Genomic DNA, 12,152 nt, shown 5'->3' with positions numbered 1-12,152 from the left:
TCACAATTTTAAGTTGCAATTAATTTCTTGGACAATTAGTTAAAAGAAAATACATATAAAAATTGCTTTTATAAATAAAATTTCAAAAATATAAAAAAATTTTTAAATTGTTTTCCGTTTTATAATAGGAGAGTTGAAGCAAGAAAAAATTAAACTTTTTTATTGTTCTATTTAAATAAAATTTATTTTTTATTAAATAAAAATAAAAAGGATACTTGTTTTAATTTTTACAATTGGTTTTTGTTCAAACGTATTTCAAGTGTTGCATATTAAAGCCAGGGGATCAGGATCAAGCAGATGAGGAGGAATGTTTAATACTTGTTAGATCTTCTTGTACTCGATGCGCTCCACCTTGACCTCATCACCGATCAGCTGATACACATAGGTGACCACTGTGGTGCTCTGGATATCCATCAGCACAAACGAAGGCACCACATTTGTATCCAGTGGGTTAAAAGCGCCCGTTGCCGATCCGGGATTAATGTAGAACTTATTGCCGTGCTCATACGCCTCAAACTTGTACGTATGCCCTGTTATCAAGATGTCCACATCGAGTTGACGCTGGATCAGTGCCAATGCCTCGGGATCGCCACGGGGCACTACTTGATGACCATGACAGAGACCAATGCGAAATTGTCCCACTGTCACGACTTTTTGCTCGGGATAGCTGAGATTCTCGTCGAAATCGCCGCGCACAATGTGCACATCGTTGGCCAGTGATTTGAGATAATCGTATGATTCCTTTGTGCAAATGTTTCCGGTGGCCAATATATGATGAATTCGTCCGGGAACTAGCAGCTTTTTAAATTTGGCCGGCAAACTGCTGCAGCGATGTGGTATATGCAAATCTCCCAGTACTAAAACCAGCATCTTACTATTGACTATGTGTTTGATAATCTTAAATATGAAAGATGCGTGTTTGATGTGGGTTTTTTATCAACAACAATTTCTCAGTGAAACGCCCCAGTAAAAATGTATAGAGTTGACTAAAGCAGCTGAACAGCTGTTTGAATTGTCGGCACCATCAAGCGAATGGCAAAATCCCAATAAGACAAAAACAGCGACTACCCTGAAGACGTAATGCATGTAAAGTAAATTACAGTAAATTAAGATACATTTTGCTTAAAAATAAATTTAAATATTTTTATTGATTAATAATATAGGAATAAAAAAAAATGTGTAAATGTAATGTTAGATAGTTCGCAATATTTAAAATTGTTGCTGCTTTATTGAGTTGCAACCTATTTATTTGTTTGCACCATGCACTGAAATCACAGCTGTGCGGTGACTTCGTTAACAGGCGAATGTCCACTTCAAGTAAAGTGCAGTTAAATCATTTACATTGTTTATTTAAAACAATAATGTGGTGGCTAATTTGAATAGCCTTGTTAAATTTCATTTTTAATGTATAGATAATAATAATTAAGAATATATCGCAACAGCAGTGACATATGGCATTCATTGCTTAATTCGACAGCAACCTTATTATTTTATTGCACCTTGAAGTCACAACGCTTTGTTTTGCCGGTAAAAAATGGACGCAGCTGACGCAGCAACGAGCACTGAAAGTAAATATTTAAATTCATTTTAATTCATTTAAATTAATAGTTGCAAATACTTGCAGCTGAGGCCAGCATTGATCTGCTGGTCGTGGTGTTGGACACAAATCCATCGCAACACGTTGTGCGCCAGAATCCGCAAAATCTCACCCAGATTCTGGAGGCTGTCATCGCCTTTGGCAATGCGCATCTCATGCAAAAGGCTCAAAACAAATTAGCGGTATTATCCTGTTCGCATCATGCTACGTAAGTGCAGTGCTTATTAACAAGATAACTTAACTAATAGTGTTTTCTTTTCACTTAGTGATTTTCTCTATCCGTTGCCCGGTCGCCAAGTAGAGCTGCGTCAGGTTGATGGTCAGTACGAAGTATTTAGTTTGGTAGAAAAGACTGTCAAACAACAGTTGGGTAGCATCTTGATGAATGCGCCACGCTTGAGTTCTCCCTGCGAGAGCTTGTTGGCAGGGAGCATGTCCATGGCCCTTTGCTACATATCCAGAGTAAGTTGTGAAATAATTGTATATATTGGAATTGTTAAATTTATTATAATTGTTATAATTCCAGCTGCAACGCAATATTGGCGCTGGAGTCAAGATGCACTCACGCATCCTGGTCATAACAGGCAGCAATGAATGCGCGTCCCAATACATGACCTACATGAATGTCTTCTTCACCGCCCAAAAGCTCAACATTGTCATTGATACTTGCGCCTTGGACAAGACACTGAGTTTGTTGCAGCAGGGCTGCGATATTACCAATGGACAGTTCCTAAAGGTGACACAGCTCGATGGGTTGTTGCAGTACCTCTTGTGGGTTTTCTTGCCCTCCCCGCAAATGCGTCACAAAATGGTTTTGCCACCGCCGCCAAAAGTCGATTATCGTGCCTCGTGTTTCTGCCATCGCGAGCTCATCGATATCGGCTACGTGTGCTCCGTCTGCTTGAGTGTCTTCTGCAAGTATAGTCCCATCTGCACCACATGCCAGTAAGAGAGCTGCTTATTTGTATTTCTATTCATATTTAATTTAATGTAATTTTATTTTCTTGCAGCACCATCTTTAAAATGCCTGGGCCGTTGCCCATTAGACCCAAGAAGAAAAAAGAAGCCGGAGAAAATGTGAAACAACAAAACTCTTGGATAAACTATGTTACGTTGCATCCAAGTTTCTTAAATTAACACTAAGTTAGAGAGAGCTAAAAGGCACTGCTTAAGCCCAGTTCTCATACATTCGTAAATATATATCATATATTCAATTCAAGCTGAGACAGAGTATCAGAGTTAAGGTAAAATAGGAAAAGGGGTTTTTTATAGGTCCATCCATAAATCGATGTAGGTATATTCCCTCCAGCAAATCTTTTAATACACCTTATTAAACCGCAGCATTCAAGTTGCACTGATTATTTTCATAACAGTTTGAAAGAAACGTAAGAAAAACATAACTTATGTATTCATTGAAACTTGTACTTCAAAACATTTAATTCTATAACATAATCTTTAATTCAGAGAAGGCCTCTAGCAGTCGTTTAAACAGTTTTCGTCTCTTTAAGTATTTCGCGTAATTTTACTAAAGTACATTGGGCCAAAATTGGCTGGCAAATAGGGAATAACCATTTGGCCATATTTCAAACCCTTTGGCTGCACAAATTTATAAATATCCCCTAAGAGCGCTGTCTGTTGACTCAGATCCTTGATGGTCGCTGTGATGCCATGCTCGGTGAAGACCTTTTGCAGTGCCATGTGAACAACGCCATCGTTTTGCACTGGCGACAGCGAGCAGGTGGAATAGACTAGACTGCCGCCAGGTTTCAAGAGACGCAAGCAATTAGCCAAGATGCCCGCCTGGAGTTCGGGAATCCGCAGACGCTCCTTGATGCGCGTGGGCTTAAAGATGTTGTTGTCCTGGTGCATCAGCACATGACGATCTGTTGTGCAAGGCACATCGACGAGTATTTTATCATAGCTGTCGAACTCATCCAAATTGCGTGCATCACTCTGGCTGAAGATCAAACGCTGACCCGCCCAGCGTTGTTTGTAATCAAATAGATATTCCTGCATGACATGACGCAGTTTATTCAGTCGCGACTCCTGCACGTCGTTGCATATAAGCTGATCCAGATGCAGTGTCTGCAGCATCAACAATGATTTGCCGCCTGGTGCGGCACAAGCATCCAGGACACGCTCTCCGGGCAGCACTTGAAGGAACAACGGAGGCAACACCGAGGCGCCATCCATTAGGAAATGTGAGAGAACTCCTGTGAGGCATTGTCGCGGTGGCTTAAAGTCCGAACAGTTGCCCATTTCGTAGGTGTAGATGGCCAAGTGTTCTGGATATTTGAAATTCTGTTCTGGTTCGATGGCCAAAGAAAAATCAGCGCTAGTTTGATAGTATTTATAATGTTCCGATTCGGCCACCCAATCCTCCATACCCTTAATGGTATTGGCAGGCATATATTCGTACAAGCCGCCAGTGCCAAATTGTGGATCTACCAAGCGACTGGCATCCAGTTGAACGTCTTCCTCGAGAGCTCTTGTTAAGCTCGGCTCATAGGACGAGTCAGTGTCGAGATTTTCTTCCTTTTGTTGACTTCGCTCATAGTTCAATTGCTGTGGCTGCACATGGTTATCGTCGGTTGGATAAATAGCGGCCACCTCGCGCTCTTGTTGCTTCCTCAGAAGTGCATCAAGTTTGTCATCGATGTCGTAATGAGCACGCTTTTCCTCACCCAAAAATTGACTCGAATTGGTTGCATTTTCCTCCTGTCGCTCTTGGGCCAATTGAATGAGTGACTTGATGTTGATGGCACCGTCCATTTCCAGCATGCTGCACGTCTGCTCTGTGTCCCCAAAGTTGTTAACCATGGCCACATATTTGTGCTCGGTGAGCAGCGCTGCTCGCATATTTTTCCAACGACCGCCATACACAGAGCCGTAGAAATCATCGAAGCTGTCAAGCGCACGATCGCAATTGTTCTTCTTGTGTTGAAGCAGATTCCAGCGCTTCTTGCTGCCGCTGCGCCAGCGTCGAGGCTGCAGCATGCAAATGTTGCGCACTTTCAACATTTCGCTCGTTTGTTTGGTTTTGCGGAACCGGTAAATTTCTCTTATTGGAATTCGAGATGGAGGTATATCGATGACACTACCGATTGCTAATCTTGTTGAAGCCTAGTATTTCATTTCTAGTCGGAGTGTGACCGTAATATATAAGTACTTGGTCACATTCATGTGGATCAGAAATTACAGTTAACTTGATTTAAATTTAAAATAAACATATGTAAAGACAAATCTATCATTAGAATAAATAATAATTGTTATAGTCCCATAGTACAAAAAACAAATAGTTTTTAAAATTATGTTTTTTTGAATAGCTTCGCGCACAAGTCTGTTTATTCCATAAACCTGTTTGACACCCTGTGATTACAAGTTGTTATCGCGCTCAAAAGTAATCGAATTTGTAAATTCAAATCCAGCAGAAAAGAAAAACGAAAAAACTTAGGCGTTTTTCGACCTTTTTTTTTTTTTTTCTTGATCCAAAAGCGATGTACACTATAAATTCAAAGAGAAACAGAAAAAGGAAACCAATTCTGACTCCAAACAATACCTCAATATTCTATCTAATCCAAAAATAAAACAGTATAATGATATAGAACTAATCTTTAAGCACCACTCATATTGCCCTTGGTAACAAACCGAGCCAATATTGCCCATTATGTTTGGCGCAATATTCATGTGATAACCAGTATATGAGACGCCCATAACAATAAGAAGAAGAAGAAAATTGTATATAACAAAATCTTTCTTGCCAAATTGAATCTATTTTTGAGACGCTTCTTTCAACATTTTCTATATAGAAAATTACTAATAATGATTGCGTCTTGCAATTTTAATGATTTTATATCATATTTTATTAATCCGACAGCAAATTGATAATTTTTATGTGATTTCTGCTTCATCTTATAAAAGAATTTTGAATTTTGAAAACCCCTTTTCCAAGAAATAGAAAAATCCAATTCATATTGACTACTATATCGTTTTATTTGTTTGTCTGTAGGCGGATAATTTTCTTGAGTAGGTTGTTGTCGGTAGGTTAAGTACATGAGGCAGTTAAGCGATGAAGGATTCGGTTTTGGGTTGTATAATAAAGTGGGGTGGTTGTCCATAGACACAGTTACGAGTATACTTAGTAAATAGAGAGAACTAAAAACTATAATTGGTATTGGTATTTACAGTCCAGTGCGAAAGTGCAACAGAATTGATCATTATCTTTTTATCTCTTTTTCTTTGTGCTTGGCTCTACAAATCAATTGATTCTGCATTTGTTTACTTTTGTTTGTTGGTTTTTTGTTTTGTTCGTGCAACGAGATTACTAATTTTATGCCTTCGATGGAGGAGTCTCCTTCAGCGGTGTCTTTTCATCCTTGACTTCAATTTGCTGCTGGGCACCAGACCGATTCCACGATTGTTCAGCTCCAGAGCCAAATATGACAAAGACGAAGAACTCCAGAGTAAACAGAGCAATTGTGGTGCCAAAGATGATGCGCCAAGCGCCAATGTTTTGCTATAAAAATTAATAGAATGCTTAAGAAAATGCTTTAGAATTATTTGAAAAGTTTACTTACGTTGCCGTGTGTCACAAAGCCAACGAAGAGGGGCACAATGATGCCGGGCAAAGTGGCTGCTGTGTTGGTCAATGCCACCAAAGTGCCAGCGAAATTGGGCGCGATATCAATGTGATTGGAGAGGAAGCCAGAGAACATGGCGCCCATGGCCACAATGCCCACGGACATGACCGAGACAGCTTCGTAGTGGAGACAGCCGATGTAGCATAGGATCAGCAAGCAGATGCCAGGAATAACGGTGCAGATCGAGGTGGCGGTCTTTCTAGCTACAGTTGTGCTGATTTTGCCTGCAAGTAGAATTGATTATCGATTAGAAATAAACATGTAATCAAGGAGTTATCGATCAGTTCATAATTAATGTATAAATGCCGATCTACAACTATTTTTTGAGGATAGAATTGGATCCATAAAGATAGAAGTCTTTTCTAAAGTTCTCTATTAACTTATTTTAATGATCTTGTTCCGATTATTATAAATAGAACGGGATTATTTATACTCTGATCGATAACTACTTTTCTTGAACTCGATTAGAGATGGTCTGAATTCTTTTTTTCTTGAATTAAATTATCAACGATCACAAGTCGATAGAATCTTCATTTAGATATCTTTGAATTTGCGAACTTACCCTTCGACTGCAGCGTGTCCAACAGCTTGCCAAGGAATATGCTGAAGATGATCATGGGGAAGTAGGGCAGAGCGGAGAGTGCAGCATTGCTGGCCACATTGAACTTGAGCACTTGCTTCATGTAGAATGGAATCTCTATGAGGAACATGTACCAGCCAAAGTTGTTGCATGTGTGAGCAATGAGAATAGCCCAGAACGGAACAGATTTGAAGACCTGGCCCCATGGCACCTTTGGATGATGTTCGACCTTGGTCTCGGTGCCCAACGAGCTGGTAATCATATGACGCTCCTCAGGACTAATGAAACGCTGCTTGTTGGGATTATCCTGAACGAGGATTATCCACAATGCCATCCAAATGCAACTCAAAACGCCCATCACATAGAATATGGACCTCCAGCCCCAAGCGGCGGACAACATGCCAGACATGAGAATGGAGAGCGCAGTGCCAGCCGAGGTGCCCACATAGATGATTGTAGACATGACCATACGCTCGCTGGGCGGTGCCCACGAGGCAATCATCACATGCATAGCCGGGAATGAGGCTCCGCCTCCGACGCCCTCAAGCACACGCATCACAATCAGGCCACCATAATGGAGCTCAGTAAAGACAGGAGTCAGCAGGGTGCACAGCACATTGATGGCCACCGAGAACAACATGACCCACTTGGCCGAGAAGTTCTCGGCAACGTGAGCGAGCGGAATCTGTGAGACCAAATAGCCCCAGAAGTAACAGCTCAGCAGGGTGCCCTGCAGTGGTTCACTCCAAGCAAAAGGACCATCCTGTGAATTAATAATAGCAATTAGTTAGTGGGGGAAGTAATTGGAAAGTGTGATAGACTGTGAGGTATCTGGTTGATACTGTTAGTAAATATAACTGCAACTTGATTATTATATTGTTTTTTTATTTTAGAACATTTTGTTTTGAAAAAAATTTGTGTTCTTTTAAGGAGATTTGAATTTGTAAAAATTGAATAAAAGAAAAACAACGTAAACAACATAATGTAATAGTTTCTATCTTCAAGTTTCTTTAGATATTTATAATATAAGTCAATCGTTTGAAATAGGCTTTCTTATTGCCAAATATGTATAATATTATTCAATCAATTGGAAATGACCTATTTTATTGTATAGCAAAACATTGTTTTACTTTTATTCGCTTTGCTCCAGCCTCAGGGGGCCCTATTATAAATTAAGCTTAATCTGCGTTTAATAATAATAAATGTTATTCCCCAAATTTGGCAGTTATCGCTGTTATATTATCTGAGATTGAGAGATTAATCCAAGCGGACAGACAGACAGACAGATGGACTCGACTATGCAGCTGATAACGTCGATAAGCTGTGCAGACGCTTCTTTTTGATAGTGACAAAGGCTGTTTTAGCTTGCCACTAACTTGAAATACATTTCAATATATAGAGATTCATTCCATTCCAGACTTACCTCAACCTTAGCAGTATTGTTGGCGGCATCGCCTGGTGGAGAGCACGCAGCGGTATCGTTCTGATGATCATCCGCCTTGTGGATGGCCGTGTGGTTCACCATGGCAACCATGGCGACACTCAGATTCACCTTCAGGCCATATACAATGGCCATGCCAATAGATCCCAATATAGCGAGCACATAGCGTGCGGGCACGAGTTCTGTAAATGCAAATTAAATGAGGAGGAAAAACAACATCTGATTAGTGGGGTGGGTCAGGTTAATGTACTTGTTATATGTACTAGTTTCGTTATAGAGAATGTCTTCAGTTTACTGATCCATATCTTGAGTCCACGCGCGCAATAACACTTATTGAATAATCGGCGCACAATTATTGAACGTTTGTGTTCCCCTGATAACAAATTGAATGTTTTTATGGTATTTATTTTCAATTTCACATCCCAATTGGTGACAAAACAAATTAACACCATGGCCAGTCGTCGTCGCATCGTTATCGCCCCAATACGAGAATTGTGCCACAGTCTAATTTTTATGGTCGACAGCAATTAATAGATGTTCTACGAAACGTTTTTCACCTCAAACCGCAAAACTATTAAGTAATAAAATGGTTTGGCAAAGGATTAATTGAAGATTATGGGAAGTGAAAGTAAACAAAAGTTGACAACTTAAACGGTGGAAAGTGGATGTAATTGCTGTCTCATGGAAAATGTCAAATTTAGACAGTCTAATCGATTTATAGAAGCAGACTCTAAGACGCCCTCAAATTGCTCCCTAATAAATTAAAATTGTGACAGCAAATTGATAACTCCATGATAGTTGGAAATTTAAAAGCGAAAGTAAATTAAATAAAACGTTTGTGTTTAGATTGAGTGCAGAGATTAGAAACAAGTTCTCTTAAAGAAAGAATAAACTATGTCTAACAAAATGCAAACACCTGTTGCAAGCGTAAAAAATTGGCAATAAATTTAATGAACTACTTAGCTAAATTATTAAAAATAACAAAGCATCTAGATCTAAAATATGATGAGTTAAACCAATACACATAGACAATATTTACACTGTTAAGCATTTGAAGAACATATTTAGCTAAGAAGTGCGAAGAATTCTAAAAAAGCTGAAGAAGATTTTATAAATAAATAAAGTACAACAAAGTTCAGAATCATTTAAAATTGGATTGATTAAAGTTTGAGGAAAAAATTCGACAAATAAACAAATTAAACTTTTGGTGAAATAAATAAGGAACTGGAACTTTTTCAAATATATTATTTACCTTATAGTATTGACTTTATAATATAAACAAATTAAACAAATTCCATTTGAAAGAACCATAAGAAGAAGTCCCACAAATGTTATATAATGTAAGCAAGTAAAAAGCAAAAGGATGTTCAAAGATGTACACAGAAAGCAAATCTAGATTAGAATTCAAGGCTACTCTAGAAAACATAAAAGAGAAGTAAGAAGGAAGTTTATCAGAACCTAAAATAAAAAGCCACAAAAAAGGGACAAAATCAGCTTCAGCGAATTCAAAAGAAGAGCAAGAAATGACAAGTGAAAGCAGGCTAAAAGCAAATCCAACTTGACCGGCCTTACAGGTCCAAGCAGCTGGAGCTGTTTTTTTTTTTTTGTTGTACCCATATCCCGGTTGGACACCGCCTCAATGGCTCCACCCCCCGCCTCCCGCTCGCCACTTTGCAAGGCGCCCACGAAACAAATTCCAAGCACTTGGAATTTCGCCATAAATTTTGTGTGGAAAATAAGATATTTAGTAAATTGTTTGATATAGATTTGTTGGCCTAGGTAATGTTGGCAAGCAGCGTCTTGTTTTATTTTTTACCAAAAACAATTATTGTTTATAGCGCTGACATACAAATGACCTTGTCACCGGCCAGCTGTCAATGTCATTTATGATATCTTTTTCTTTCTTTTCGTTTACTGTATTTCTTTTCTGCTCCTGTTCCTGGAGCTATATGGAATAGCTAATGGAATACATAATAAAGCGACTAAAAATATATGCCGCGAGTTTGCTATAAATGCCGCTGCCACCGAATATTAGAACTTGAGGAAGGATGTGCCGCCAACACACAAACACACAAACACACTAATACACTCACATAACTCACACGCACACGTCTCGCACACGACCTTTGGGCGGTTTTTGAGGTCAAAGTGTGTGTGTTTTTTTGGCAGCCCAAAAAATTGCACGAGATCAGAAAGTTTCTCAATATTTCCACACTATGGCATCACACAAACACTTGTTGCATGTGCAACGTTGCACGTTGCTGATGCAGTTGCCATTTGCATTGATGAAATGTCAAGAGACTGGACAATATGGTTGACAGTTTGATTTTTCGTGGAAGGAACACTTACTGCCCAAGACGCTGCCCTTGGCAGGCACTTCCTCCGGCATCTTTAGTGTGTGTGTGTGTTGTCTAAATTCTTGTTGTGTAAATTCTTGTAAAATAACTATTTGAAAAACTTGTTAGAGTTTTTCGCGCGACGTACAAAAATCCGAAACGGTTTCTAGTTTTGTGGAATGCGACGCGTGCGTTGCCTGTGGCAGCTGCCCACCAACTAAAATTTTCGACTGCGACTGCGAATCGACTCGAGATTCCATTTCCGACATCAACGTCGACGACGACGACGACGACGTCGTTACGTTTGGATATTTTCGGTTTTCGTGGTATACACGAGTATTTCAAGAGCATGATTTATACAGTCTGCGTGTATTTGTTTATGTTTGCATGTGTGTGTGTGTATTCATTGCCGGCTCGTGGTCTGGGGTTTGGGTTTGGCCTGGTCTCGGGTCTCGTTTGGCTGGAGAGTGTGCGTGCCTCTTAGCTCGTCTTGTTTCGGACTTGCTTTACCTACCTCACACACACACACACACACACAAATACCTTACCAGCTGTGTTGTTAAGTTCTGTATCTTTCTATCTTGTATCGGCAAGTTTTCGACGCACACAACATTTTGGGGTTTGCCACCCCCTGACGTTCCTTCTGCCCGCCTCCCTTCAGCAACATAGCTGCCACAATACACAAATGTATTTCACGTTTGTGCGCTGCGGTTGCGTGCAACCACCTGGTTGTTGTCTTGGCTAAAATGTCTTTGCTTCGAAGCAAATATTTTGCTTAGTTAACACAAATATTGAGTTGTAACGATTTGTTGTGATTTATTTCATGGATATGCCAAGTATTGCAACAGAAATTGCATTACAAAATGAAAAGAACGTTTGCTATATTATTATATTTGTTGTGATTCATTTCATTGATAAGCAAAATATCACAACAGAAAGTGTATTACAAAATTAAATGAACGTTTGCTATATTATTGTTTTATGTTTAGTAAGGTATAGTAAAATGGAATTAAATAATTAATATAATCACAAGTAATTTTTATAAAGGGTATTGTATTTTGAAATGAATTGAAAAATATATAACATTGCTTATATAATAACTATATAGTAGCATCCACATAAATAAATTGTATTGCATTAGAATATAATTTGAAATAAAATTTCCTCTTTTTATAATTTTGTATTGCAATATATTCTAATTGAATGAAATAAAATTTATATTATTAAAATACAAAATATTTTGTTGAAAATGTTAGTAAAATAAATACTTATTATTATCCCAAAGAGTAAATTCTGAAGAGAAAATAAAAATAAAAAGTACTTTTTATTTTTTTATAACTCTTAATTTGCACTCTTATTAGAGTTAAGAAAGTTTTTGCAATTATTTTTCTGTTTTAGAATAATTACAAAAATAAATAAATTTCTACGCAAACCAAAAAATAAACGAACGTAAAACAGAAACAGTAACTAAATTAAATCTTAGCTCTAAATATAGTGCTAATACAAAGTTATTAGAATAGCCTTTACTTATATTTACAATTGTTTCAGTTTATGTTTT

At 38.5% G+C, this 12,152-nt stretch overlaps 4 protein-coding genes across 4 annotated transcripts; 1 reads left to right on the top strand and 3 right to left on the bottom strand.

The window, feature by feature from the left end:
- Window positions 1-139: 139 nt before the first annotated feature.
- Window positions 140-1,000, bottom strand: LOC132789173 (vacuolar protein sorting-associated protein 29). The gene has a single exon (XM_060796976.1). The coding sequence runs from the start codon at window positions 868-870 to the stop codon at window positions 322-324; it is 549 nt and encodes a 182-aa protein (XP_060652959.1). The 5' UTR covers window positions 871-1,000; the 3' UTR covers window positions 140-321.
- A 299-nt stretch (window positions 1,001-1,299) lies between these two features.
- LOC132783509 (general transcription factor IIH subunit 3) lies at window positions 1,300-2,820 on the top strand. Its single transcript, XM_060788710.1, has 5 exons — window positions 1,300-1,568; window positions 1,625-1,805; window positions 1,864-2,059; window positions 2,124-2,542; window positions 2,608-2,820. Exons 1-5 carry the CDS (start codon window positions 1,535-1,537, stop codon window positions 2,732-2,734), a joined length of 957 nt encoding a protein of 318 aa, XP_060644693.1. The 5' UTR covers window positions 1,300-1,534; the 3' UTR covers window positions 2,735-2,820.
- Window positions 2,821-2,879: 59 nt separating this feature from the next.
- LOC132783505 (5-methylcytosine rRNA methyltransferase NSUN4) lies at window positions 2,880-4,753 on the bottom strand. The gene has a single exon (XM_060788707.1). It carries the CDS (start codon window positions 4,616-4,618, stop codon window positions 3,101-3,103), a length of 1,518 nt encoding a protein of 505 aa, XP_060644690.1. The 5' UTR covers window positions 4,619-4,753; the 3' UTR covers window positions 2,880-3,100.
- Window positions 4,754-5,565: 812 nt separating this feature from the next.
- LOC132783507 (sialin) lies at window positions 5,566-10,819 on the bottom strand. Its single transcript, XM_060788708.1, has 5 exons — window positions 10,608-10,819; window positions 8,241-8,440; window positions 6,800-7,580; window positions 6,175-6,461; window positions 5,566-6,113 (listed from the first exon to the last, which is right to left on the bottom strand). The coding sequence occupies exons 1-5, from the start codon at window positions 10,645-10,647 to the stop codon at window positions 5,928-5,930; spliced, it is 1,494 nt and encodes a 497-aa protein (XP_060644691.1). The 5' UTR covers window positions 10,648-10,819; the 3' UTR covers window positions 5,566-5,927.
- Between the last annotated feature and the right edge of the window lie 1,333 nt (window positions 10,820-12,152).

This window comes from Drosophila nasuta, chromosome 2L, assembly GCF_023558535.2.
Source record: "Drosophila nasuta strain 15112-1781.00 chromosome 2L, ASM2355853v1, whole genome shotgun sequence".
Taxonomy (NCBI): domain Eukaryota; kingdom Metazoa; phylum Arthropoda; class Insecta; order Diptera; family Drosophilidae; genus Drosophila; species Drosophila nasuta.
Note: the sequence above shows the minus strand (reverse complement) of the source record. Positions and strands in the feature narration are given on the sequence as shown.